At 39.5% G+C, this 27,756-nt stretch overlaps 3 protein-coding genes across 5 annotated transcripts in view; 1 reads left to right on the forward strand and 2 right to left on the reverse strand.

Moving 5' to 3' along the window:
- The window catches only part of cdk10 (cyclin dependent kinase 10), a 14,324-nt gene extending 6,267 nt beyond the window's left edge, over positions 1-8,057 (reverse strand). The window contains exons 1-9 of one of the 3 annotated variants that reach the window (XM_005739046.1): positions 7,854-8,057; positions 5,790-6,020; positions 4,053-4,322; positions 2,995-3,067; positions 2,828-2,899; positions 2,580-2,682; positions 1,061-1,142; positions 805-872; positions 242-294 (exon numbers count right to left, since the gene is read on the reverse strand). In XM_005739046.1, coding sequence (XP_005739103.1) covers positions 242-294; positions 805-872; positions 1,061-1,142; positions 2,580-2,682; positions 2,828-2,899; positions 2,995-3,067; positions 4,053-4,142 — 541 coding nt within the window. In that variant the 5' untranslated portion in view covers positions 4,143-4,322; positions 5,790-6,020; positions 7,854-8,057. Of the gene's footprint in view, positions 1-241; positions 295-804; positions 873-1,060; positions 1,143-2,579; positions 2,683-2,827; positions 2,900-2,994; positions 3,068-4,052; positions 4,347-5,789; positions 6,021-7,853 lie in introns of all 3 variants that reach the window. The other 2 variants (XM_013912421.1, XM_005739047.1) reach the window with 2 other exon arrangements.
- A 1,370-nt stretch (positions 8,058-9,427) lies between these two features.
- Positions 9,428-12,562, reverse strand: LOC102207062 (charged multivesicular body protein 4b-like). Its single transcript, XM_005739048.1, has 7 exons — positions 12,254-12,562; positions 11,260-11,356; positions 11,010-11,127; positions 10,779-10,905; positions 10,441-10,568; positions 10,088-10,214; positions 9,428-9,976 (listed from the first exon to the last, which is right to left on the reverse strand). The coding sequence occupies exons 1-7, from the start codon at positions 12,366-12,368 to the stop codon at positions 9,882-9,884; spliced, it is 807 nt and encodes a 268-aa protein (XP_005739105.1). The 5' UTR covers positions 12,369-12,562; the 3' UTR covers positions 9,428-9,881.
- A 759-nt stretch (positions 12,563-13,321) lies between these two features.
- On the forward strand, positions 13,322-22,006 carry chmp1a (charged multivesicular body protein 1A). Its single transcript, XM_005739049.1, has 7 exons — positions 13,322-13,474; positions 14,810-14,829; positions 14,928-15,005; positions 17,601-17,747; positions 17,894-18,022; positions 18,178-18,371; positions 20,523-22,006. Exons 1-7 carry the CDS (start codon positions 13,468-13,470, stop codon positions 20,542-20,544), a joined length of 597 nt encoding a protein of 198 aa, XP_005739106.1. The 5' UTR covers positions 13,322-13,467; the 3' UTR covers positions 20,545-22,006.
- The last annotated feature ends 5,750 nt before the right edge of the window (positions 22,007-27,756 follow it).

Raw genomic sequence — 27,756 nt, forward strand, 5'->3', positions numbered from 1 at the left:
AAAAAAACACCTGTTATTACAGTTTTCCTTAAAACTGACAATGAAAAAAGTGTGTGTGTGTTTCTTTTTTAAATCATGGTGGCAACAACACTGATAGATAAAAAAAAACACTTCAGCCATCACTGTCACTGTGTGACAGGTCAAAGTTCAGCAGTGGCAGGGTTTGGGAGGCATGTCAGTAGGAGTATAAGGTGATTACAGTAAAAGCTGCAGAAGAGATATGATAACAGAGGTGACTCACCAATCTTTACGCAGCCTTTGTCTGTCATCAGCAGATTAGACACCTTCAGGTCTCTAATAACAAGATTAGAGGAAGATCATTATGCAGCACAGCTCTGCTCTAACTCGTCCTGCAGCAGGAGCATGTCTTTTCTCTTGGAAGATTTGTTCAGGCTTAGTCAAGCTGAATGGAGAGAGTCAGTAAATAGCTTCTTGCCTTTCACCTCAGACTATGATCCCAACACTCTAACTCTGGTAAAGGAAGGCTCAACAACAAGGTACAACAAAAATGTTAAATTCTCTGATTTCATTTACAAAACCCAAAAACTTGTTGGATGATCTGAACCTCGTAGCAAACCAGATTATTTGTCAGATAATTGTGTTAAAATACTCTAAAAGGCACCAACAGCACAAACACAGCCCAGTGGACAGAAGGGGAACTGCAGTCACTGGCAGTTCTGCATTAGAGTAATCTGGTCCACTACTTTACACTTAAGATTATTTAATTAAAATGTCAAATTTTAAACAATTATGATAATAACAAATTAAAACTTCAGCTGGTCCTCGTAATGGTGTGAGACCAACCTGTGAATAATGAAGTTGTGGTGGAGATACTCCAAACCTCTAAGCAACTGGAGAACGATGCACTTAACCTGGAACACAACAAAACAGAAAAAAAAAAATAATGGAATAACTGGTTGCATCAACTTCTACTGTACATGAATACGGAGGCCATTTAATAGCAAAACATCCATTTTTACACTCACATGCAGACACAAGAAAATAATAGCAATCACTTTAGGTAGAAATGAACTTGCAGGAATGTATGAGTTTGATTTACCTGCGCCTCTGAGAATGGCGTCTGCATGTTTTCCAGCAGACTGGCCAGATCTTGTTCACAGTAACTCATCACCAGAAATAGGCTGAAAAGATCCAAAAAGATTTAAAAAGTTTATGTTAGACAGTAAAACAATTAAATTAAATCCAATTTTATGTATACAGCGCCAAATCACAACCACAGTCGATTCAGGCGACTAAGGTCACAAAAACTGGGGAAACAAACAATGAACAACAATCTATATTATACCGGCTACACACCAGTTTAACCACCTGAGCTTAAGTCTAAGTTTTAGTTAAATCAGTGGCATCTTTCAAACATGAGTCTTCTTTTTTCAGGGACCTGATACAAAGTGGACATAAACTCAAACTGAACCAATGTTGTAGACCCTTCAAAAACAAGCAGACTTTTAGAATGAAATGTGCTGGACGCACAACGTGACGAGGAGAAAGGTTTCTTTAGACTGCTGGTTTGTGTGTGTGACCACAGTCCAGCAGATTTCTATACCACCGCTCTGAAGTACGAAGCAGGATTTGGTAATCAGCAAGTTAACATCAGATTTAACCCTGGGTGTTCATTTATACTAAGGTGGTTTCCTTCTTACCTGGTTACATTGCCATGGTAACTTATTCTGCAAGATCTTCACATACAAAACCAGAGCCTACCGACCAATCTCTTTTCGTCACCATCTTAGAGAGCTAGACTTTTTTGCACAAATAATAAAGGTGTCCAAAGTGTTTAGAGACTGTCTAATGTTTTTGTCTTTCCTTGAAGAGCAACAATAAGAAAAACAGACCGTTCACAAGAAAACGTATTACTCATTTTTATTCTTTTAGACTTTTTTTAAAGCTATTTTGTTATTTTTATAAGCCTTAACACAGAAAGAAAATCCTAAAACAGGCAACTAAGTCTTGTGCTTGATAAAATTATATTAAATTTGTAAGTAAAGCTTCTTACTGGTTTTAACTCATTGACACAGAATCTATAAAGTGACACAGTTAATGAATCCTGTGTAACTAAGTCCTAATGGTCACTCAAAGCAATTTCCCCTGGAAGCCAGATTCACACATTAATATAATGATTTTTCTGTCATACCCACTCACAGCCCTTCCTGAGTGGGTCCTGGGTATTTCCATCTCTTTCTGGTGTTATAGTTTCTCTTTGTTTGTAAGATAGTTCATTCTGCTGCCAGCAGTCATGTCCATGTTTGTTATTTGTTACATGCCACGACACTACTCCCTTTCATGTGACTGTGAAAATGAGAAACATTGAATTCATCAGCTTAGCCTCATTAAAAAAGTCAAAGTAAGTGAAACATGATTTTTTTTTTTTTTAATTGCTGGCTATGCTGAACTGGTTTGGCACCACAGGGCCCAGGCATAGTTAAAAATATGAGTAAAGAGCAGCTGATGCAACTGGCCCCAAAGGCCACACATTGCAAGATCAACAGAAGCAACAATAAGACTAGTATCAGATCAATCTATATAGTAAAGCATTTATTGTGGGTGTGTCCGTGCAGTACCTTTCTAGCTGAGTGCCAACAACCACCTCTTTCAGCTCCACTATGTTGGGATGTCTCAGCCTCAGCAGCAGTGTGATCTCTCTGAGGCTGCTGATGGGGACCCCTGACAGATCAGGAACAGATGTCACCGATTTTTTCAGTTGATGGTGGTGCAAAAATGTGATTTTTTAAAATTACATCTAGTTGTATGAATAAAGCTCTCGATCAGAGATACCCATAAAAAAAAATAAAGCATGCGATGGTCTCACCATCTTTCTCTGCGTCCATTCGCACCTTTTTCAGGGCAACAATCTCATCTGACTTGGTGTCGCGGGCACGATCTGCAGTGAGAAAAGGGAATTGATTATTTACAGAGCATGTCACATGGACAAACGGAAGTGTTAGTCCTCAGTATTTCCTCTGCTGTCTAACTTACACACAATGCCGTATGTTCCTTCTCCTATTCGGTTGAGTTTCTCAAACTCTCTGACACTTCTGCAGCTCCCAAACTGAAGAGAGAAAAACAAGATAAAGAAACTGGGACTCAGTGAACACGTCACAGTCCTGTCAAAAGAAGCAGTTTTTATCAGGTTTGCCAAATTAAATTCATGAAACGGTTAAATGGATTGGCACTTCTCTACTCTGTCTTTGTGCTTTCTTGCTACAAGCCTCATTCAACCATTCACCTAACCATTCATTCAAACTCTGATGAATGCATCAGGAGCAATTGAGGTTCAGTATTTTGCCCAAGGATATTTCTACAACCATTCATGAAGTGTGAAAATCCTTTAGATTTAATGATGCTAAACTAAAATAATTAACAAGAGACAAGTCAAGGGAGCGCCCACTGACTATCAAACCACACTGAGTCAACAAGAAGAATTGACTTTCAGGGCACTTTGCCATTATCTATATGGGACAGGACGAAAAACAAAACAAAACCCCCACAAATTAACTAAAAGCCAACTGGCATTAGACGACCATTGGATGTCTTGTGATCACTTTTTCAATCAGACTCGAGCTCCTAAAAGGCATCCTGGATGCCGGGGGAATCACTGGAGGAGGTGGATTTGGGTGCTTGAACTTGGAGGCTTATGTGCCATTTGAACTAAGTAATGAGATTGGCTGCTGCTGGAGACAAACAAGGCAACAATGTGCGCAGACTTCACCTTTAAAGGCGCCTCGCTAATTAATCAATTACGTCTATGCACACACAAGCGGTTTATTTACCGATAAAGTCTAGATGGGGAGCATGCTGCATGCAGTTAGCATTATTCAGTTTCAGGGCTAAAGTATCGTAAATACGGACTGAAAGAAAGCTCTACAGCGAACTTTATTATTTTAAATGCATGCCGGTTTTTTAAATAGAAGAGCTAGACTTGTAAAATTGTGTCAGTTGGTATTCTGTATGTAAAATATCGTGGCTGATGGCAGAGTATAATTAAACAACCACGGTCATGAACGGACCCACACGGAAGGAGCTCGTTCTCTTACCCTGTAATTTTGAGGCACTGTGAAAGTTTTATTGTCCTTAAGAGACTTCAGCTTTATGGGGTCCGGTTCGTCCTCTCCAGCCGCGTCCATTGTTTTATTTAAATGCAGTTTTTGGACTAAAATAAATCCCGAAGAGAGCGCATCTACAAACAGCAGCACCTCATTCAGCCGCCATTGAGGTTTGTTTTGGTAATGGGAGGACAACCAACAGCGTTCCCGGAGTTTGTGAACGGCTTCTGCGCCCCATACCTGGACCGATACCTGTCAATTCTGGAAAAATTCATTTTTGGAAAACTGTAAAACAAGGGAGGAAATGATATAATTGACATTTAAAGAAAAACAGGCCACATACAGCCAGCAAGAAACGTACAAAATATTAGTGAATTAAATATGCTATACGGCAATACTATCTGATGATTGCCCTTTTATTATAATATATAGTTTTAAAACTATATTTTATATTTTAAAAAATCGACATTGAAATATATTTATATAGAAAAACTGACTGAATGCTGTATTTCAGGACAGTGAACAATGCCGAAAATAGGCCTTTGAAGGTCGACTATACTTTATGACTGGACAACATACAGAGGTCTTAGTAAACTTTTTTTTTCTGGCTGCGGTACATTTAAACTTTTATTTTAAAAACGATATTATTTTTTGTGGTGGATGTCCAAAAATGTTTTATACATACAGGTTCATGTTCATGTTCAATACTGCAGGTGGCCAATCATATTGTAATGATATCATATTTTTTATGTTGTGGAAACACAATCATACCACACACCAATCCGTAACTCTAACCCTATCAGATAGACCAAGCCCAGACACCCTGCAGAGGAAGATAATTTCCTCCACAGGTTAAAAATAAGCCTATTATATCCAGTAAACTTTGAACTGTTGGGAGTTTCCAGTCCCTGGCCAGTTGCGTGTGTTGGTAGTAATCCAATCTTCTCAAGCTTGGCATGAGTAGCAGATTCCAAGATATCCTGGCCTTTAGTCCTTTGTCTAGGTCAAGACTTTTTCCACTTTCAATTAACAAACCAATTGTGTCTTTTTCCATTACACACTGTATTGTAAATACCCATATCTCTACTTCTACAACAAGATAACCCAGAAGTGCATCAGCAATAAGGAGCTCATAAGATCAGGTCCCTTTTGAGTCCAGTCTGTTGTAGATTGATAATAATAATAATAGTAATAGAACACTGTAAAACTCGCACAAAGGACAGTGGACTAAAGTCACCCTCTTTTGTCATTAACCTAATTACTGGATATGTTCACCTGACTGAATGTGACCACTACAATCAACCAGAGAATAAGCTGCAAACACACAAAATGCCCATAAAATCAGAGTGCAACAAAGGAGCTGCAAAGAGTCTCAAAACGACTGTGAAGCATCAAAAATAACCAAAGACCTACAAAATTGCTGCAATGGGAGGATAAAAATGACTTCAAAGAGACAACAAATTTGTACAAAAAGATACAAAATGGCTCAACATAGGTCAAACATGCACTAAACCATCTCTTGCCCTCACAATTCTTCAAATAAGCACATTATTTAAGAAGTAAAAGTAAGTTGGGCTAGTGTAAAAGATTTGCAGGTAAAAATGATAAGCTCAATACTGTTCAGCACTTCATAGCTGCTCTCACATGCACACCAGTGTCATGATTCAGTTTCGGGGTGATTCTTCATCACGCTCAGCAAATAATCAGTCATCTCTCCTTCCAGTTTACCTCTTGTGATAGACATTTGGAGTTACTGTCTGGTTGGTAGTTTCTTCCCCACTACGAAGGGTGCAGACCCAGGCCGCTGCTCTTTTATGGCATCGGCTATCGTGATTTTGGATGGCGTGGCGTAGATGTCGTCCCGTGATGGAGCTGTGATGAGTATGATGGGCGTTCGCTGCGAGGAGTCAGGCGATTCTGTCTCAGTGTTTGGTTTTAAACTGGGGGGGCTCTCTGAAACTGGTAGGTAGAAAACCATTAACTTAGCCTCCTACCCTCGTAAATGCTCAAGTGAAGTGAGAGAATATTACTATAAAGCCTGGTAAACAGTCAGTAACAGTTTATGTTTAAGTGATGCTTGTTTGCAATGTCTCCAAAGAGGCCCATTTAAGTCATATTTTTAGTCCTTGTCTTTGGATTTAAAGATGTCCAGATAGTTCCAGGAGCTTCAGGAGTAGCTGATTTAGGGCTGTTTTCTTTGAAATGACAATTGCAGTAATTACACTTTGGTTATACAGTCGAATTTTGTTTTTATTGGACATCCAAGTGAAACCTTTAAAGATAAAACATCATTATTGGCTGTCATTGGCCTACTACCAGTCAGACCTGGTAATGACCTGTTCAGGTGACGTATGCCCGCTGCCTAGAAGATATCCAGTGCGTTTGTTTGTAGGCCTATATATATGTCACACAGTGGAAATTTGTATTTGTCTTGTATATTGTTTTTATTCTGATTTTTAGTGTTTATTTATGAGTGTCATTTTATTTGCATGGTTTTATTCTGTTTCTATTGCATGGTTTTTAGTGTTCTATGTGACATGGTTTTTATCCACTGTGGACTGGCTGCACATGGGACAAATTAGCTGATAGGGACCACCTGCTGAGGCAGGGGTGTGTCCAGAGGTGGCCTATCAGCTGTGTAAAGACCTTTTAAAAGCAGGCTAGCTGAGCACTGAAGGAGAGAGGCCCCAGACTGGAAGGTTAATGATAGATGGCCAGCGTGACACGGCGACCCAGTCCTGACCTCATGGAACGGCAACAGTAGGAGACAACGTGTGTGATTGGCAGCAGGGCAGAGGTTTAAGCTGGGCTGGGATGTGATGGGCCAGTGGAAGGACAAGAAGATGGGAGGCTCTTCCTTGGCTGCCGAAGACGAGGCTGGCCTGGACTCTGCTCTAAAGAAGGAATTCCTGGCCTGCTGATGGACCCATAATGAACATGTGGCAAAATTATAACGGGGGGGTTTAGTGAATGTAGAAAATGGTAGTTTTACAGGTTTTAGAATTGTTTTATTTAGTTTTAGTAGATTGACAAACATTTTATTACATACATTTTAAGGGTGTTTTTATTTGTGCTCCCTGGCCTAGTAATAAACTGTTTCTGATCAGACCTGCTTCCTCTCTGTGCCCGTGGTATCTGACTCGCTTGCTCCCCCTTGTATTTTAAAGAGTCTTTCTTTTTAGCATGGCATTCTGGCGCAACTGCTTTAATGTTGTCAGTTTGTTACATTATATAAACTTACGCTAATAGCACCTTTTAAATTGGATTGTAATTATGGTACTTAGAGTTGGGTCTATGCCAGCAATTCAATTCAGTTGTATTAATATCGCTCCAAATCAAAACAATAGTCACTTCAAGGTGCTAAAGATCATACAAATATAACACACAAGAACCACAATTAAAGCTACTGATGATCATCAACAAATATGTGGTACAAAACACCTTTGTCTCAACTCTTCTTTAACAATCTGTACATACACAGTCTTGTTAGATTAATCTAAGTACAAATACTTGAGCCACCTGCTGCTGTTTGTGTTTATTTGAAGAGTTTTTTGAACTGGATGTTTTTTAACACCACAGATTAGATCAAAGCGGAAGTATTATAACTGTTTCTTTCAGTCAACCTGTCATAACTAAACTGTTATCACAGTTATCATAGACTTCTGACCACTGCACACAAAGACAGGTGATTTCACATTAAATACTACTGTCTACACATTCATCATACATTTGGAGAACATGGCTCCATAAATTTATCAGTCCTAACGCTGATGAGATGATCACGTCTCTTACCTGAATCTTGCCTCTGACTTGTTCCAGACCCCATCAGTCTTCAGTCAGCTGAGGCACTGTTCGTCTACATCCACAGACATGACGCTTACAATTTAGTGAGTCCACGCAAAAGCACATAAAGCACCAAAGCGCATTTACGTAGAGTCTACACCCGCGTGGGTTGGCTAATCAGCTTCTTTTCTTCTCCGTCATTCCCTCTGTCTGGTTGAGTGACACTAATCCTGTGCACCAGCTCAGAGCAGCAGTAAGGAGGGCTGGATTTAAAGGGAGCACAGGATTAAGGCTTTATAAACTCTTATTTAATTATAATAAACAATGACAAAATTGTGCATTTAATTTAGGCTGTTATGAACAAGCCAGTACTAGCACTATGATAAAAAAAATACTCAACAAGAAAATGGAAGAAGCCGCTTTGATCCATTTTTTTCCAGCTTTGCATGACAACCTTTTATCTTGAAATTCTTTATTATTATTATTTTTTTATATATGTTTAACTATAGTGCTGCTATACTACTTTTGATCAAGGTCTATTGCGCACTATCATGGCTCTATTATCTTTATTTATTTATAGTATACAGTAGAGTACACAAGAAGGAGAGCAGGTGGGAAATGGGCTCTTCCAAGGACAGACTCAAACCCAGACCTTTGCTGTGGCCTTTGGATAAATGGGTCACCTTCTTAACCCAGCACCCCACTTTCCCTTTCTGAACCAAACAGGAAAATAATGTGGACATCGACATTGGTTGTGTTGTGCTAGAATCTACTGTATTAAATATTACTGTGAAGCCGCTAATGGACCAGGAGAAGACAGCCCAATTATGCTATTAGCGTAGACCGTATGATAGATGGACATGATTGGTTTCTAAAGCCCTTTTTTTAAAGCCTCAAGTTGGGCATTTCTGCTGTTGCCATGTTTGTTACAAAAAACCCACATGAAACGAAGAAGGGTGAGTCTGACAGGCAACTTATTAACCAATCACTGTGTGTTTTCAAACCACAGATAAGCCTATATTTGGAAACATGGTAAGACCAAGACTAACAAAGCGGTCTTAAGTTTTTATCCACAACAGCCAAAATGACTGTATGACATCATAAATTCAGCAGAGGTCAAGACTGAAACCTGTTTTTTTCGTAGATTTCTATATACTGGGAAGACTTTTTGCAGACTGCAACTATCGCCATCTGGTGGCCTGCAGATAGAGGTTTTTAGGCATTTCTGTATTGGCTTAATTTTGTCTTGGAGGCTACCTCCATGTTTTGAGTGAATCTTCCGATCAATACTTTGATGCGATAAAAGGATATAAACAAATCAAGGCAGTAAGATTTTGAAAATACTGGCAGCTCCTACAACTCCTACATCGTTTTGTTCTTGAGTTATTGCATTCGCAAACTTGGGTGATGACAATACACCATCAGCCTATTATGCCTGACGGGTAAAAATGAATGCTATTGGCTATAATGTTTTTAAGTCTTAAACCATAGGCAAATTTAATTTGGACTGTTAGCCTCCTTGAGCTTAATTTTCCATTGTCTTAAGATCTTTTTAAGGGCCTGTGGAAAAAAAACCCCTCCCCATTAGTGAAGTGTTTTATTTTTGAAACAGTCTTCGAAGAAGAGAACACAACAGGTAACAGAGGTAACAGGGTGAGACTCAAAGACAGCAAACACATGCAACACTTATGTGCTGGGAGCCACTGGTGAGTTTTGTTTTGTTTTTAAAGAAAGCAAAAGTAGCTTAGTTTCAGTGAGTTCAGATAACATCAAAGTCATAACATCAATTAGTTATCAAGCCAGTAGTGTTGTACTAATGATGGTACTATAAGGATGTGTTCATAATACTTAATTTTACAACATGAATTCTGAAGTCTCTGTAGTGTCCTGTGTATAAACATCAACATGTTCACCGGCATCTCTGGAGTAGGTAGAAAGTCAAATGTCCATGAAAATTAAATTAAAAAAACAAACACTCATGAACAAATACAATAAACTGCTGCCCATTTATTCGTTTCTGTGCTTCCCTCGCCTCTTCTAAATGTTGTAACTGATGGTGCGTTCACGAGGTGCAGTCGCCCAACGTCGAAGATACTCTAAATCATCTTCAATGTTTTCCTCGTCCGTGTTGACTTTGAGGAAGAAAAAACAAAACAAAACAAAACCCTGAGCAACCTGCGTGAATTTGTAGACAGCACAGCAAACTGCAGGAATCATGAAAAAGCTCTCCTGGGAATTCTTACCGGGATGGGAATGTGATCCAGTGGTCAACACTTCGGGACAAAGGACCACAGCTTCTTCTCCATCCGAATCATTGAAGCTTTCATCCAGATTCTTTTGGAGCTTCTCCAGCTCTTCCAGCAGCTCATCCTGAGACAGACAGAGAGAGAGAGACAGCAATAGGCACACAGCAGCTCAGCAAGTGTCAAGAAGTGTCACAGAAGCGGAAAACCTGACTTAAAAATAATAATGATTTAGCAAATCACACTGAGCCACATCAGGCAAATGCCAATAATGTAAGCAGACTCTAGATATCAGACAAACCAAGAATCACTGCAAAAACAAAAGCTCCAAAAAACATTAAAATCATCCTTACCTCATTAAATTCCACTTCAAATCTCACAGCTGTGTAGAGGCTGTCTAGCAAGTCTTCGGTCACGTCTTGTTCCTCAATAATGTCCTCGATCGGGTCATTGACCTTGGTGATGATTTCTCTGCAAAACCCTGAAGACAGTAGTGGTCAACACATTCATCTATTCGCCTGAAACATCCACAGTTTGAGTTTGAGGTAAAACACCTTTCCTGACAGGTTTGTGTTATTTTTGTTCATCTTGGCTTTGGGGAAGAAAAGAAATCCCTGCACAACCTCCATGAATTCACAGACACCACAGCCAACTGCAAGAATAAAGTCAAAGCTCTCCCGACAAGTCTTACCACGATGGGAAGGCAAAGTAGTGGTCAGCACTTTGGGACAAGGGTTCCCGTCCTCTGCTTCATCCGCCTCAAAGAGGTTTTCGTCCACATTCTTTTCCAGTTTCTCCAGCTCTGCCAGCAGCTCATCCTGAGAAAAAAACATACAGAGACACAGCAACAGGCACCCAACAACTCTGGTACACAGAATCAGTGCAATCGCAGAAGTCTTCAAAAAATTAAGATCATTCTTACCTCATTAAATTCCCCTTCAAAGCCCACAGGTGTGCAGAGGCTCTCTAGCATGCCTCCAGTCTCATCCTCCTCCTCTGCAATATCCTTCATCAGGTCACTCACCTTGTTAATGATTTCTCTGCAACAGCCAGCAGACAGTTTCTTTGGTTTTTTAAATTATCTTAGTACTCGGCATTCAAAGGCCATGACAGACTTCTTTCTCATTCATACATGGCGTTATTTCACATGTTCCTGTAGTGTTTCTCCTCACATGTGTTCGTAAATGGCTCTCATGGCTTTTAAAGCGCAGTCAATGTAATTGATGTGTTTCTCGTAGAACTTCTTTCTTCTTAGCGCCTGCAGAGCCGCTGGTAGGAGAGCACGGTGAAACAAAAACAGCACATGAGCAGGAATAGAAAAACTTTGCTTTTTCAGTATTTTTTTAAACAGAAAACCCCCAAAATAGAGACTGTAAAACTGTGAGGTTAAGTTAATAGATGAATCTATGGTTCATAAACATTTTGCTCAAAGAAGTCCTACCATTAATTAATGCTTCAATCTTAAATATGATGAACCTAGCTCTAATAATCAGCTATGTACTACAGACCTTCAAGCTGGCAGTAGTTAAACCATTACTTTAAAAGCCAAACCCAGCAGTCTTAACTAATTATAGGCCTTTGCACAGACACTAACTCTGGATGGCATTACCTTGGCCTCCACTTGGAGTCATTTTTGACCAGGATATGTCTTTCAATGCAACACATATGTAGGACTGCTTTCTAACATTTGCACAATATCGCTAACATCCTGCATCCCGATGATGAAAAACTAGGTCATGCATTTATTAATTCTAGGCTGGACTACTGTAATTCGGGATGTCCTAAAAATCCCTGAAAAGCCTTCAGTTGAGCCAAAATGTTGCAGCAAGACAGCAATAGTTCTGACAGGGACTGAAAAGAGTAGAGAGAGTAGAGAGTATGACTCAAGTATATGTGTTGAGGTATCTGCACAAACATGTAATTCATTTGAACCTTTCCAGTACTTTCTTTTTACTACGTTCATCTTCTTTTACGTTACTTTTAACAAGTCAAAATAAATGTATAACCAGTTTTAGTTCTTGTTTCATGGTTGTGTGGCTAACGATAGTTAGTTTAATAACTAGCTAATTAGCTTTTAGCTAGCTAAGACTGATGTTTTGTTGCTTGCCTACCCGTTTCTTTTCTTTCTTTATTTAAATAAATATTTTTTTCTGTATAATAGCTCACCTCTTCTGTTTATTGTGCTGTTTTTCTTGGCAAAAAACTCTAGGTGGTCAATTTTCTTCTTCATAAATTCTTTCTTCTTCACCAGCAGCTCTCCTCTGGCTGGAAGCTTCTCCATCCACTCACTAACACAGGGCTCCTTCTCCACCTTTTCCCGCTATTGAAATCAAACAGAGATGTGCCTGTGAGCTTGACAGACGTGCAAAACAGCTTCAGGCTTTGACTCTGCAGTTCTTCGTGTCTTGATTATCTGCAATTTGAAACTGTAGTCAACTGAGTCCTTATGTCCCAAGTTGGAGACCTCTTTCAAAAGAAAACACATCCCTGTGCTGCAGAAACAGGTGATCACCATTGAATATCACTGTAGAAAAATATAAAGAAAATTAGGGGTGATACAATACATAATTATCATTAGTTTTCTCAGTTATTTTTATCTTTTAATTTCAAATGTTCATCTTTGACTTTGAGTTTAGCCACCATTTGTCTGCTATTTTTTTATTTATTTATTTATCGACTTCTAGATAGCTATTTCACCTATCCATAACTTGTTAGGAAAACTGATTTCCACTGTAGATGGCTTACTATTACCCATTTGAACTGTATTTTAAATTTCTTTTAGCTTTGTATCCACTACCTTAAACTACTTGTTTTGTTGTTGTTTATTGGAGAGAATACATTTAATAAAACATATAACCATATACTTTTGAAATATGTAGATAGATAGATTGTAGATAGATTTTGTTCTTTGAAATTGGTTCTTTGCTAAGTTATCTGATATGTGACAACAATGATTCATCTCTTGAGTCAGGTGCCTTTTTATGACTGAATGACTCACAGGTCAGTGTTAATATATTTTTTATATATATTATATAAAATATATAAAATATATAATATGAAGATCTTCAGGTACAAGAACTGAAGTGAAAATGAGTGAAAAAGCAGAAAAGAAATGTAGAGAAACGAAGTGTGGCTAAAAACCTTTGCTCTATGCTATGCAGTTTGCTGTATCTAGTTATGATAATAGGTGGCAGCATTTCACTTGAGGCAAGATGCCACCTTCGAAGAATGGGCGAGGAAGGAGAAGAAGAAGAATTCTAATCACGTGACTACTGTTGAACCAGGAAGATCCACGGTGTTACCAAAACAACTCAGGACTACCTTGTAGAGGCGCTACAAATAACTTCTTAGTCGTCTCCTGGTATCATCTTCGTTTGGACATGGATGGTATGTCGTGTGTTAACATCTGAATTGTCTGTCTGAGTAGCCTTTGGTTCTTTATTTTAGCCAAAGCGCCAGACTACGTTAGATAGCTAAAATTAGCGCTTTAGCTTGGGTGTGTGGTTAGCCGGGTTAGCTGTCTGACCTGTTTTTTGTTGGGGTTTTTTCCATTTATCACATTTGACGTCCACTGAGTTTACGGACTCGTTATTAAATGGGCCTTTGGTTTTATTGGGCTGTGCCAGAGTCTTTTCTTAGCAGTGACTTCTACAGTAGGAATGTGATACAGCAGCCAGAATTTGATTGGAACAACTTTGACAGACGGAGACACATTTCATCGTTCTCCCCCGGTCCTGTTAGATACAAGTCATCGCTATAAAAGTTTAAAAAAACAAAAACAAAAGAGCTTCCTCTTGCCTGCTTAAACGCTCAAGATGTGTTTCTTTAACTTATATTTATGCATGTACCTGTTCTTACAGATATAAATATAACTCAGACATTTGGTTCAGTTGACTTGATTTGGAAAAAAATGAACTTAAAATAAATATATAAATGTATTTCCGGTATCTACAACCGTCCGCTGTTTTCTACATTATCATTGTTGTTAAAGTAGACTTGTTATACTTGATACTTACTATGATTTATTATGTGACATCGGTTAAATAAAACTGCAGGCTGTTCTCGATGACATCATACAGATCCAAAGGTCGGAAAAAAAAAACCTGCCTGAATTTGAGTGTTTAATTAAAGCAATATGAAGCCTGAGCTTTTGGTTCATAGTGTGTAGCTGGACATATACTTACACTTATTTAAAACTTTGATCTTGTTTAATGTGAACTTTTGATAATTTATATAATATATGATAAGCACAATACCTATTGTGGTGCTAAGCCAGAGACAGAAACTGCCCAACGTGATCGTTCTAAATAGCTCACTGAATTTGAGTGCGTACTTTAACACAATGCCAGTTTGTGAAATTTCTTCTCTCTTAGATATTCCACGATCTGCTTGAAGTGGTATTTTTGTAAAATTGAAGTTTAGGAATCACAACCACTCAGTGGCAGACCACATAAATAATGGGTTTGCAGAGGGCTGTGGCCCATTGATGTAAAAGTCGTCAACGCTCTGCTAACTAAATAACTATCTCCAGTGTCCCTCTGGCATTAACATTAGCACATAAACTGTTTTGGGAACTGCATGGTATGGGGCTCAATGGCAAGCAGCTCCTGTAGATGTAATGTGTAGTAAGGTGCCCAGCACGTTTGTCCATATAGTCTATGTGACAGTTTATGTTATATACACTCCAAATGTCTGACTCTGTCTCTCACCATCTCTTCACAGAAACACTCTTTCAGTTAAAGGTATGTTCCAGTGAAAATCTTAAACCTATATCAGACAACAGATAACTTAAAATGGGATATTTATTAATGTATTCACATTTTTTCTCTGTGGATCACAGTTCACTTCCAAGCAGCTGGAGAGGCTGGCCAAGAAGGCAGAGAAGGATTCTGAAAAAGAGCAGGCAAAGGTCAAGAAGGTAAGCAGGCCAATTAGCTGGGGTGACGTAAGGGCCAAACGGTCCCACAGTACACTGTATACATCTTTCTTGCTCCACACATGTCATCATTCTAATACAGACAAAATGAAATGTCTGTATGTCTGCTCTTTACTTTTATTGGCATCCGTTTACTAGTTCTAAGTCATCATAAGGTGCTTTATTGTATTGTAAAGTAAACCCTGTACAGTATTAGAGGGAGAACCCCAGCAGTCAGATTATTGCCTGTGAGCACCACTTGGTAAGGGTGGTGATGAAGAACTCCCTTTCAATAGCAAGTGACTTCCAGCAGACAACAATGTCAGTGTAAGTGGAAATTTGGATAGCACAGACAAAACAAACAGGAGCCTGTTTTAATCTTAGATTTGAAGTACAATAATTGGAAACACCATCTCTTCGTCATCAGCTCTAAGTTTAGCAGATGTGAGCAATGTAAAACATCCAGTCTGTTATCATCAACATTAAGGGAGCCTATCTGCATTTTTCTGCTTTCTTTTTTTGACATAATATGAGGTAATGCTTGTGACGTAATGCTTTGTGCTTTGTGATCTGTGCAGTTGTGCAGTAGCGTCTGCTAATAAGCTTTGGGTGTGGCTGTGTGTTGTAGTAAATGGAAGATGATGAGTCAGTGAGTAGAAAGACTACTCCATGGAGGAGATTTTTTTTTTAAATTTATTTTAACTGGACATCATTAGCACTTAACAAAAATGCAAATGATCCAGAAAATACTCACCAAGCTCTTTTTAGCAACCTGTGTACAGCAGCCTATTCATGCAGCAAATATCCAGCGACTTTTCATGCAATAAATAAAAATCTTCTGGTAAAGAATCAGCGCTTTAGTTAGTGTTTGCATCAAATGTGTGAGTTAAGAACTATGTGATCAGTCACTTTTAGTGTCAGATGAACTAGATTTTTACCACAATGTTTGTGAGAACTTACTCAAAATCAATGAATTTAATATCAATTTCTGCACAAGTGAAATCCTCACTAATTACTGAAGACAGAGACCAAGTTATTTGCTGCCATTTCCAGTGGTTCAATTTAAGTGAAACTGCTTTGATTGATGGGTGACCCAGCAAAAGGAACTGTAGTTCGTAGCCTTTTGCTCAGGTGGTAAAACAGCTGGCAGACAGTGATGACAGGGTCCAATGAAAAGTATGAAAGTATAAAAAGCCTTTTTTTTTATTTTTTTTTTTACCTTTTTGAAATATTTATTAGTAATTTTATTTTGTGACTCAGTATTGAGGCCATTATTATTAAACTTAAACTAAGCAATAACTGAAAATGTGAAGTGAGTTTAACTATAGACCTAAAGACAAGACTCAAGGGAAAAAAAAAAAAAGTAAACATATTGTAGGTTCTTCTGATTATTAGTCAATGTAAATACATGCAGTTAATAAATATAAATACAAATGATATTGAACTGAATAAAATAACATTCAACACTTACTAACTACTACTAACTACCTGACCTAATGAGTACTTTTTACTCCCTAACAACACCCCTAATCTAATAACAATCCAACAAAAAGAAACCTCCGACTCAGTCAAGAAAACTCAGTGAAATTAAACTGAAACTGGAAAAAACAGAAACACAATCTTACAATTCAGTGATCGTGGTGTAGTTATGCTGATCATTTTACCAGTCTGCTAACACTTGGAGTGGCACACATGAACCAGCAGGTGGCAGTACAACACTAGCTCAGCTAGTTTTAGGTATTGGGCAGGTCTGTCCCAATTAGAATGTATGTTTGCCGTAGAGAATACAGAAGTGCTATTCAAACGCATTCTCGAGCAACGGGGTTCTGACATGACAGAGCTTTTATTATCTGAAACGTCAGAAATATTTCACTGTTCAGTCATGACAGGTTTCCCTCCTGCTTTGCTTTGTTGAAAAGCTGACATGCATTTGAAATGAGGAAAGATGGAAGTTTGCTCTTTGATGCTGCTGCTGTTTCCTGTTACCACTGCTGAAAGAAATATGATTATTGCCAACTTCATGCAATCTGTTCTGCTGTAAATTATTTGTGTTTTAAATGAGGTGGATCACGTGTAAGGTTGGGTCACTCTAATCACAACAGAGATGGTTGCTGGTTGCTGTTTATTATACATTTCATAATTATACAACCAGGATCACAGTAACATCATAAACATTTGGACTTTTAACAGACATTGGTGTGAATTGAGCACATTCCAAAGAAAAACAAATGCTAATTTATTGAGTTGTTAGTTATGGTGTATGAGGAAGAACACAGGAATACACAGTAAAGATGCAAGGTTATTGCTGATTATGTCTTTGATATTATTGAACATGCAGCGTCTATGCTGTGCTAACACTGAGCCAAACTTGCAAAGCTAAGTATATTTTTAGTAAACAATTGTTTAGTTACATTTATGGCTGTAATTCCTGTAATTGTTCTAGTTCATTTGTCGCTTGTATGTGGAGTGTCTACAGTAAAATTTACGTAGTGATGTTCTGTGTATCAGTCCTAGGATGTATCCACCCTGTCTGTGCACATAAACAAAGGATTATTCTGAAGCTGAAAAGTGTTAACAGCATCTTTGTCTCATCAACAGGCTTTGCAACAGAAAAATGTGGAATGTGCCAGAGTTTACGCGGAGAATGCCATCAGGAAAAAGAACGAAGGCCTTAACTGGCTGCGCATGGCGTCTCGAGTCGATGCCGTGGCCTCTAAAGTCCAGACCGCTGTTACCATGAAAGGCGTAAGTTAGTGTTCAGTCAGCTCAACAGTTTGAATCAAAGACATTTTTTTCTATGTTGAAATGAAAGATTCTAAATCAACTATTTTCATATCACAAAGTGTGTATGAGACGTATGTTACAAATGCCTTTTCTTTACTTTCCAACAGGTGACCAAAAGCATGGGTCAGGTCACCAAGGCGCTGGACAAAGCTCTGAACTCCATGGATCTCCAGAAGGTCTCTGCAGTCATGGATAAGTTTGAAAGCCAAGTCCAGAACCTCGATGTCCACACCTCAGTGAGTGCCTTCACTCTTTGTTTGTAGAGCACTTTTTCATGCTTTTTAAAATTCCACAGTAACGCTAGAGGATGTAATAAGTCAAACCCAGCTTTGCACTCTCTGACCTCACATTCCCTTTGTTCTCTCCTCACCTCTTTTTTTTTGTGCACCAGGTCATGGAGGATTCCATGAGCTCAGCAATGACGCTGACCACGCCTCAGGAGCAGGTGGATGACCTGATCCACCAAATAGCAGAACAGAACGGCCTGGAGGTGATGGACCAGCTCAACCAGCTGCCTGCCGGGGCTACCTCAGTGGGCGCAGAGAGCTCACGGAGCCAGGATAAGGAGGACCAGCTGTCTCGACGGTAGGAACCAGATTCTATAAGTTAAACATGTCCCCAGTAGCTATGGCTCTATGTACAAACCTCAAACAATTATCTGTTTAAATACCAAAAAACACCACAGCAATGACTGCTTATTAAATGTAAACAACACACACGGTGCAAATATCTTTTTGCAGTACTTCCTCTGCACTGTGATAGCACCATTTTAGCTCTTTTTATATTCTGTGACAAAATGGTGTCAGTCATCTGCAGACAGGTAGCTGGCCTGCCAGTTTCTCCTAACCCATGCATCCTCCCATTAACCCACACACCTGATGCGTCTGGAACAAATCGTAGCATTATACAACAAATTAGAACCATATTTGGGCAGGAGCTGGGTATGGAGCTGTGCAACACCTGTTTGAGTCTGGCGTAAATTAAAAAAAGACATTACATGTGTCTTATTTCAGCCCCTGCAGCTGTGTTATAACTTCTGATAAGAAGAAACTTCAGTGTCCTCCACGTTTCCCTTACTCACTGAATCCTCCCCCTCCTCACCTGGTTTTCATACTCTGGCAAAAACTTAACAAGTTACACACAATCCCGCGCTTCTGTGTTTACAACAGAGCACGAGATCAGGAAATCAGATTACTCCTCAAGTCCCTGCCCCCACACTGAACACTGCTGTTGCGGTTGCAAAGTCACGAGAGAACAAGAAAGGCACAGTATGTTCAGTTCAGATATGACTCATCAGAATAATCAAATCAGCTTTTGAAAGAAAATGGAATTCTGCTTTAAAGCTTCCAAGTGTAGCAAATTGTTGTCTCCTTGTTTTTAGTACTAGTTAGTTACTTAGTCATTACTGTAGGCCTGCAGATGGGCGATAATGTGGGCTGAAAAGTAAAAAAAACAAGCAGATTTTTCTATTAAATTAACCAAAAGTGACCAGTAGTTGAACAGAGCAAGCAATTCAACATCGCTTCAACCTTTTAGATTGCATCTTTTTCTTTTTGTATAGGAGTTAACTGTATCTCCCAGCCCAGTAAACGCTGCATAAAATAATTTGTTGACTTGAGTTTAAATGATTTCTCTGCGTGCTGTTGTGGCAGTCCTTGTATCTGACATCAAGTTATTCCGAGACAGCATGATTAGGACACAACAGGAATAGTTTCACACACCAGCCAGGCATTAAGTAGGTGTTATAAACATATAAAGGTGTTGCTGTCGTCCTGTGAGCGACAGGTTTCTGGCAGGAAAACGTGCAGCCAGGATGAAACACTGTTTGTGCATCTTGTTAGTGAGAGTTGATTTAATGTTTGATTGTGGTATCATCCAAGTAATTGTTTCTGGAAAAAAAATTAAGTCTTTTACAAGTGCTAACACTCATTTTATCAGCTTTAACACAACGTTAGGTTTGATTTTCTAAGAAAAAGTCATAAATTTCCAGAATTTAGGGTCAATTTTAAAGAAAATGTTTTCTGATGTTAGAAAACTTTGTCACACCACTTCATAAACAAGGAACGGCACACGAACATAACAATGAGAAGATGAAACTGTAATAATAAAAACACAATCTTTATCATTTCTTTACAAGTGTGTAACTTCTCATGTTTTATTCCTGGTCAATATTTATTTTGTATGCAACCATTATTTTAACCACTTATCCAGTTCTGCATTGCCCACCAGCCCATCACATTGCACGCACAGCCATTCACTTTAATATTCAGGATCCTGTGACACAGGAACATCATCATCTCCACACAGAGAGGCCTCAACTGACGGGTCAATTCACACCCAGAACCTTCCTCCATGCTGTACTGTGCAAACCATAAAAGCACACCTGGCGGTGGTTACACGAGTTACTGCAGGCACCTGTTGGACGCAGCGAATTGTTTCACTCTCTGTTTGTTCACAGCAGAAGTCTCAGAACTTTCTGACTGGATATGATAAAAAGTATGCTGGGAAACGTTTGCCAAGCAGAAATGATATTTAAAGGTGTTACGGTGAAATAATGAGTGACCTTTGACCTGCAATGCACAATGAAAATAATTGTGCATTCCAGCATTACTTATAGTATATCTGTAGGTTTTTCCCTGTCAATGGTGCGAGTGCTGAAACACTGACAGGGAAACATGTTTTTAAGGCTTCTATATGTTACAAAGACCTTTAACTTTCCTCATATTTTTCTTCCAGGTTGGCGGCTCTACGGAACTAAAAGCTGCTGCAGGAGAGGCGACGGGGCTGCGTGGAAACAGACAACTTCAAAGATGGCGACAACGAGAGCTGTGTGTGTTTCTATTGAACTGTTCCTACTGGGAGGACTTAATGAGCCTATTGATTTACCAACCTTCCCCCGTCTGCTCTATAAATAAGTACACACAAACACACAGCAGAAGAAGCAGCACCTGAGAAGGCACGGGCGTCTCTCTCTGGCTCACCTTCCCTTTTCGATCCATCTTCCTCTGTTATTCCCCGCTGGAATCTCATTTTACCTTCACCCTTCTTCCTTCCCCTTTTCATCCCCTTTGTCGAATCACGGGCTTTCAGGTTGAAGATTTATAAAAAAAACAAAAACACCTTTTACAAAATGATGAGTTTTAAAGAGTAGTTGTATTGATTATATGGGGGTTGGGTGGGGGTCAGAAAGGGTTTAAATTCTTTGGAAGTGATAGGAAAGGAAATATCAGTTGACAATAGACTTTGGAAACACTACCCCACTGAACTCCTTCCTTTGTCAGATTTTCCAATCTTCATTTGTGTAATACTGCAAACAACAAAGGACAATCTTTGTTTCAGGGTGATATTTTCCTATTTTATTTTTATTCAGGATTTATTTTGGATTGTTTCTCATGCCTGTATTCAGACTTTTTTTGCTTTGAACGCCTTATTTGGAATGCAGATGCTTGCATAGGTGCTTCCCCGCCAGTGCCTGATGGACAGTCTGTTGTTTAGAAGGCGAGAGAGGAATTTTCCGTTGCTCTTCCTGCCAGCAGAGCCTGAGATTCTTTTGTCCTGTTCCAGCCAACTTCTACGCTGTCTGTGAACAGCAGGGCCTCAGGTTTACATTTATTATCTGCGTCTCTGTAGCCAGATCTCTTTTGTGGTTTTTAAGGCTGAGCTTTTGATTTTTAGTGGAATTGAGATATTTTCGTACGCTTCTGTGTTTCAAAATAACACGATCGTCCCCCATCTGTCTCCGTTCCACCCTGAATGGTTTCAGGATAGTAGTCACATCAGATGTGCAGGGATGTGATGAACTCCTAATTTGCCTTGCAAACCACACATTTGCTTTTTGGTTACGCAGGAAATGAACTGGAGGAGGGTTTAGATTAGGAGCCGTTTTAAAATAAAATGTACAACAGCGTCAGAATGTGTTAACAAGATATCAGGAGACTGCTTCCCATTTTTTGTTTTGAACGCTCGTAGCTCAGCGTTGACTTGTTGAGGGCTTTGGCTTGTTTTGGTGTTTCCTTCTTTGAGTGTAGACATCACGCGGGCGAACTGGAAGAAGCCAGACCTCCACCTATAACAGAGCAGCGTCACCCTCGGTATAATGTTTTCAGTTTCTTCTCCATTTTAACAGGAGGGTTTATTTATACTCTGGTTCCTCATACTCTGCAGCACTTTTGTTTTGTATATTTATCTTGTGAAAATAAAGTCATACCCTATTACGCCGACCCATGCTTGTTGTTTGTGGTTTGTGGTGATGCGTTAGCATGAAGGTCAGAGGTTTCTTTCCACTGCACAAACTTTACTCATCTGCCTGCTTATCGAGGGACATACTTTGAACCTCAAAGTTGATTGTGAAAATGTTTATCATTCTGTGTCAGCGCACCAAACTGCAAAATTGGGAACTGTAGTGATGAGGGCATGATGTCAGCATTACTCAAGTCTTCTCTTCCAAACGCAGCCCCTGATAAAGGTTTGCTGCGTGCCGACGTGTAAAAACCAACAGTGAAACGGCAGCTATGTCCCTCTTTTATGTGGTGTCTGCGGTTTAAAAAAATAAAGAAGATATGTTTTCATATATTTATTTTTAACTTAAAGAAAATTATTCCAAAATCATGAGCATGCCTAGTCTGTAATGAAGCAAAAATACTGAATTTCTAGTGAGATGTGTGAAAACCTTTTCACAAGGCACTGAGGATTTAAGGAGCTTGGAAAGAAAAGCGACTGAACTCGTTTAAGTTTCTGGAGGACGTTTCACCTGTCATCTGAGAAGCTTTTTAAGTTCTAGGATCAAATTGATCAAATACAATCCTAGGTATTTAAACACAGTGGGAGTTGTCCCGTTTAAGGATTGTTGACCTATTATTGATCGTGAGCCAAGGTGTGAAAAAGGGTGTTGGTCATTAGCAGCAGAGGTTTCGTGTGAAACCATTGTGAGATTTTGACTCACCCTGTGACCTATAAAGCTCAACTCAGGCAAGTCGTGAGTGGGCGTTAAGGCCTCTGGGAAGGGATCTTAAAACAGGATTATAGATGGCAGACCGTTTATGTTGTAAGCCCGCCCTCTGTTCAAAGATGGTCGTTCACAATGTACATAGATGGCTTCTTTCATTCCTCTTTCAAACATTTGTCTTCTTGGTCCGAAATGTGAGCATTGGCATCCTTGAAAGAGTGACCTTTGACCTTTAGGTGCAGATGTACAGCTGTTGTTGGCTCCGCAGTACACTGGGATGTTGTGCTTGGTGAAAAATCACCTGAGTTTCTCTGATAAACCTGCTACATAAAGGATGACAGTGTTGTTTTGTTTGAATTCAGTTTTATTTATATAGCGCCAAATCACAACAAAAGTCACCTCAAGGTGCTTCATAGGTACAGAGAAAAACCCAACAATCATATGACCCCCTATGAGCAAGCACTTTGGCGACAGTGGGAAGGAAAAACTCCCTTTTAACAGGAAGAAACCTCCGGCGGAACCAGGCAGGGAGGGGCGGGGCCATCTGCTGCGACCGGTTGGGGTGAGAGAAGGAAAACAGGATAAAGACATGCTGTGGAAGAGAGACAGAGGTTAATAACAGATATGATTCAATGCAGACAGGTCTATTAACACATTCTGATTCTCCCTGGTTGGTGTCTGATCTTCTGTACAGTGATGAAAGCCCAGTTAGGATAACTACGTGTTTTAAGAGCTTTCTTTACATGCGCGTGTTCCTTTTCTTTCTCTTTCGGGAACACTTTCTGCCCGGTCAAACAGTAGGTACTGGGCTGTGTGTGTGGGCTCCTGATAAACTTCAGTGTTGAGGTTTCCATTCTCCTCACTGCACACAGCACAGTCCAGAAATTTCAAACTATTACCTTTTGCATCCTCCCTGGTTAAAGTTTCTACTTCTTGGGTTTGGATTTTGACCCAGGTGTCATTCATGTATCTGTGACAGTAGCTGGGTGCTGAAAGATTCAAGAGCCTCACTTTCCACTTCCTCCATGTAAAGGTTGGCTACAATAGGCAACACCGGGAGGCCCGTGGCACATACATGTTTTTGTCTGTATAAGACCCTTAAAATATATGGTGTTAAGGCAGAGGTCCAACAGTGGGCAAATGGGATCGGGAGTAAAGCTGGTTCTGTTTTCCAAGCAGCTGTTTTGCTGTAGTCGTTTTCTGACAGTCTCCACTGCTTTTCTTTGCAAGCTCCTGAGATTACCATGACCTGGATGACTGAGAACCTACACAGACACACTGAGGCTTTCTTCTTTTGAAGTCGCCATTCAAAGATGCACTCGAGTGGGATCTCAGTCCTCGATTTGATGTATCCATTTTTCTTGTATCCCACCTCTGCCCTCACGGTTTCCTTTGATACCATTGGCTTTATGCACCAGCTGTCCTGCAACATACTGGCTGCTTTTCCCCAGTTGTTTCTGTCTTTACTTGATTTTCACTTTACTTTAAAAAGTAATTTTTAAATACCCAAAACTGCTTGGATTTGTTTAGGCAATACAAACAACTTGATTAGTTTTAGGTATTAAAAAGTACTTTTAGGCACTACAAAATACTACAACTATTAAATTAGGTTCAAATAACATGTATGATTATCTAGAGACTGGTGGTGGATCACCTTACCCCGTTGTCCTCTACTTGATAACCATCAAGTAACCTTGCACAGAGAAAAATGACGAGTTTGAAAGGACAGTGTGTGTGCAGCCTAACCACCAAAGGACACCTTAGAAAAGCCAGATTGAAACTTATTAGCCAAAGGACACGTCTACTTCTTTGGATGAAAATCTGATAGCTCACCTCCACCTGACCTCTATGGGTTTTGAATATACAGTGCAGGAGGTGACTCTCTTAGTTCATAACGGTGGGGAGGTACTTAGAATGTCCACCAAAGCTAAAAGGAGAGAAAACTGGGACTAAAACCTCACAGAGGAAGGTGACTTCATTCTCTGCTAAGGATGCATTACCCCTCCGTAATAACAGCAAATGGTTACTTGCTGCTAGGAAAATGAATAATGGCTGCATTTCACTTAGACAAAGTGCTGGTATTTTACATACAGAGAAAACCTCTTTCTATCACTATTGCAGGAAACCTCATGTTAAAGTTCATTTTTGTTGTACCTCTCTGCCTGCCGTAGGTCAAAATACTGAATGTAACTTGTACTTCATGCTCAGCATCCAATCATTTCTTCGCACTTTACATGCTTTTTGCATTGAGGTTACCTTAGGAGAACTGTTCTGCTAGCATAAGAACAAGTTCGTGATGTTAATGGGACAGACAGCTTCAGATGTTGATAAACCAACTGACACAAATGCGTTATTGTTAAAGAGATGAAGTAACAGAGCAGCGCAGTAAAACATCACCTGTAACGGATATGATAACATGTAAATGATATCAGGCTGTAAATTCTGCAGCAACCTCAACACTCGAAGATGCTGTTTTAACTGGGTTAAATGAGAGTTTATAGTCAGACAGCCTTACCCAGGCATTTACCAACCAGAGGTTATCAAATCTGAGCAATGTGAAATCCAATCAAGTACATCTACATGAAGTGCTCTGAGAGTACCTTAAGGATGGGTTCAGTCAAACAGTTGGAGTGTAAAGCACTGTACACTTTGTACTGTACACTCTGTACACTGAGCTACACCGATGGAAGGACAATTACAATTATCTGGTGACAATAAAACAATGTAAAGCCAGTAAATAGAGGACAGGCATGTAGGCACTGCAAGTCAAACTGCATGCCATAGTGTTGGTTGGTGTTTGTGTGTGTTTGTCACAGAAGAAGAATGTACTGTGTTATTATAATACCAATAGCCCAAGCAAGAGAAATACAGGCTCAATGTTATAAGAATGTATAAAATTATTATTATATACCTTAAATAAAAGAGGAAACAGTAAAACCTTAAACCTAAAATGAACATCCACATTTTTCCAGATGATTTTTTTTTATGTCCTGATAAGTAAAAGAAAGAGAGTGTACTTTATGCTTTATACTTTTATACAGTTACCTTGATGTCCAATATTTAGGCCTGTGTGCATTAAAGGCTTGAAAAGCAAAATTAAAGTGCTGTAACTTCTGCTGGCAGTACGTTGCTCGTAGTAGGATTACTGTTGTGTTGCCTGGTGCAAATTTGGCATTTCAGGACAATGCTTTTCGATTAGTCATCATGGCTGCTTGTGATCTAATTTGCAGCACAAGGCAGATCACGACAGTGGCTTTATGAATATTCATACACTGTGCAAATACAGGCGTCTGTGCTCTCTGGGTAAACCGATGAAACCACATCAGGAACAGAAAATGCAATTTCCCTCTGAAGAGTAAAGATGGGTTGCGTTTTTCAATTCCTCTTCCTTTATTTCCTCCTACTCTCCCTGGCTGTCTCCTTCTCTGTGTTTGTGAAATAAAGTAATGAGGTAAGTGATCATACCATGGATAAATAATTAGACAGCTCGGGGGAGCGGCACAAATGCCAGGCAGGAAATGTGCGTGCCTGGCAGCTCTACAACAAACAGGCTGTCACTCCATGAAATGTCAAAGTGTAGGCCACGGTGATCACCCCAGCAGGTTGTCTGGGCGTACGCCGCGTGTTCTGCTGAGGACTCCCCCGCCTTTTCTTTTTTTGGAAGCCTTGACTTAGCCGTGGTGACAGAAGGAGGACGCACAGCTCATGAAAACACAATAGATGATGAGCAAGCCCTCCCAGAAGTGACTTGACCACAGTGAGAGAGAGATGAGCCTGTGGTGAGAGAGATGAGCCTGTGGTGACATTGCTCACCTTCCACAGGGAAGCAAAACTGGAGGTTATGAATTGAAAATGGCTTTTAAATATGTGAGTGAGTCCCAGCAGAAGCCGGTTACTATAAAAAGACATGCAGGCAGGGTTATGTCGACAGCAGGGATTTCCTCTTTCATGCCAGAGTCCTGCAATGTGCGCCCGTGTCAGGTTTCTGCCGTATGTGTAGGACAAATAAGCACTAACCTGTTTGACAGCAGGTTTGAATGAGCACAATTGATCACTGTCACAATATACTCCTGGAATAAAAGGTGAGGAGGCAGCCTTGAATGAAACTCTGGGTGAAAGTTTAGAATAGAAGAATCGCCCTTTATTGTTAGTTTGGATTAGACCCAAGCTGATCAAAGGTTTACAGTAAACTAAGAGCATTACAGGGGAGTGGGGCACTTCAGCATGACTTGTTATAAAAAAAAATAGGAGTGGCGTTGACGTGTGAAATGTCACTGTTTTGGTCAGTTTTTTTTCTTCCAGCAAACCTCATGGTGAACTGGGCAGCAACTAAACCTTCTGCTCGAATGGCAAACAACAGAATGTATTCCACTTTTCAACAATTTTTTAATTTTAGTGCATTAAAGTATGCAAAAGCATTGTCCCATCTCAACACAGGGGGGATTGTGACACGGACCTCAGCAGCACAGACTTCCTACGCCAGGAACCATAGTTCAAAGAGAGATAGCAGATTTTCTTCATTATTTGTATCTGCCGTTTGTATCTTTTTAATACATTTTGTGCATATTTGCAATCAAATTAAATGCCTTTAGTAGTATTTTTGTATCTCTTTCTTTAATGTTTTGTATGTCATTTTGCATCCCTTTGTGGTTGTTTATTATAATTCCGCTGTTTTTGACCAGTTTTGGTAATTTTATAATTGTTTAGCAAATTTTTTTTAGTTAATTTGTGCCTTTTTTTTAAGTCATTTTGCATCCCTTTGTAGTCCTTTTTTGTATCCATTTTCATTTTGTATTGCTTTGAAGCTGTTTTATGTGTCATGGATATTTTTGGGAGTGTTTTGTCTTTTCTTTGTAGACATTTTGCACCTCATGAGTTGCTTTGTGTCTCTTTGTTTCTTTTTCATGCATTTGTAGATACGTCACATCAATTTTTTTTGTCACTTGGCTGCACTCTGTTTTTCAACTCTTTGTAGTCCTTTTTTGCCACAAGCCAATTACTTAAAATGCGGAATGGGAGAAGTTT

The sequence above is a fragment of the Pundamilia nyererei genome, unplaced genomic scaffold (genome assembly GCF_000239375.1).
Source record: "Pundamilia nyererei isolate P.nyererei 1_Seehausen unplaced genomic scaffold, PunNye1.0 scaffold00089, whole genome shotgun sequence".
NCBI lineage: Eukaryota > Metazoa > Chordata > Actinopteri > Cichliformes > Cichlidae > Pundamilia > Pundamilia nyererei.

Coding starts and splice junctions, on each gene's coding strand:
- LOC102207062 (XM_005739048.1), bottom strand. CDS start 12,368: ATGGAGAAGCTTCCAGCCAGAGGAGAGCTGCTGGTGAAGAAGAAAGAA. Junction 11,357..12,253: donor CAGCACAATAAACAGAAGAG/GTGAGCTATTAT, acceptor CTCTCCTACCAG/CGGCTCTGCAGGCGCTAAGA. Junction 9,977..10,087: donor TGGATCACATTCCCATCCCG/GTAAGAATTCCC, acceptor TCTTCCTCAAAG/TCAACACGGACGAGGAAAAC.
- chmp1a (XM_005739049.1), top strand. Junction 18,023..18,177: donor ACCTCGATGTCCACACCTCA/GTGAGTGCCTTC, acceptor TTTGTGCACCAG/GTCATGGAGGATTCCATGAG. Junction 18,372..20,522: donor GAGGACCAGCTGTCTCGACG/GTAGGAACCAGA, acceptor TTTTTCTTCCAG/GTTGGCGGCTCTACGGAACT.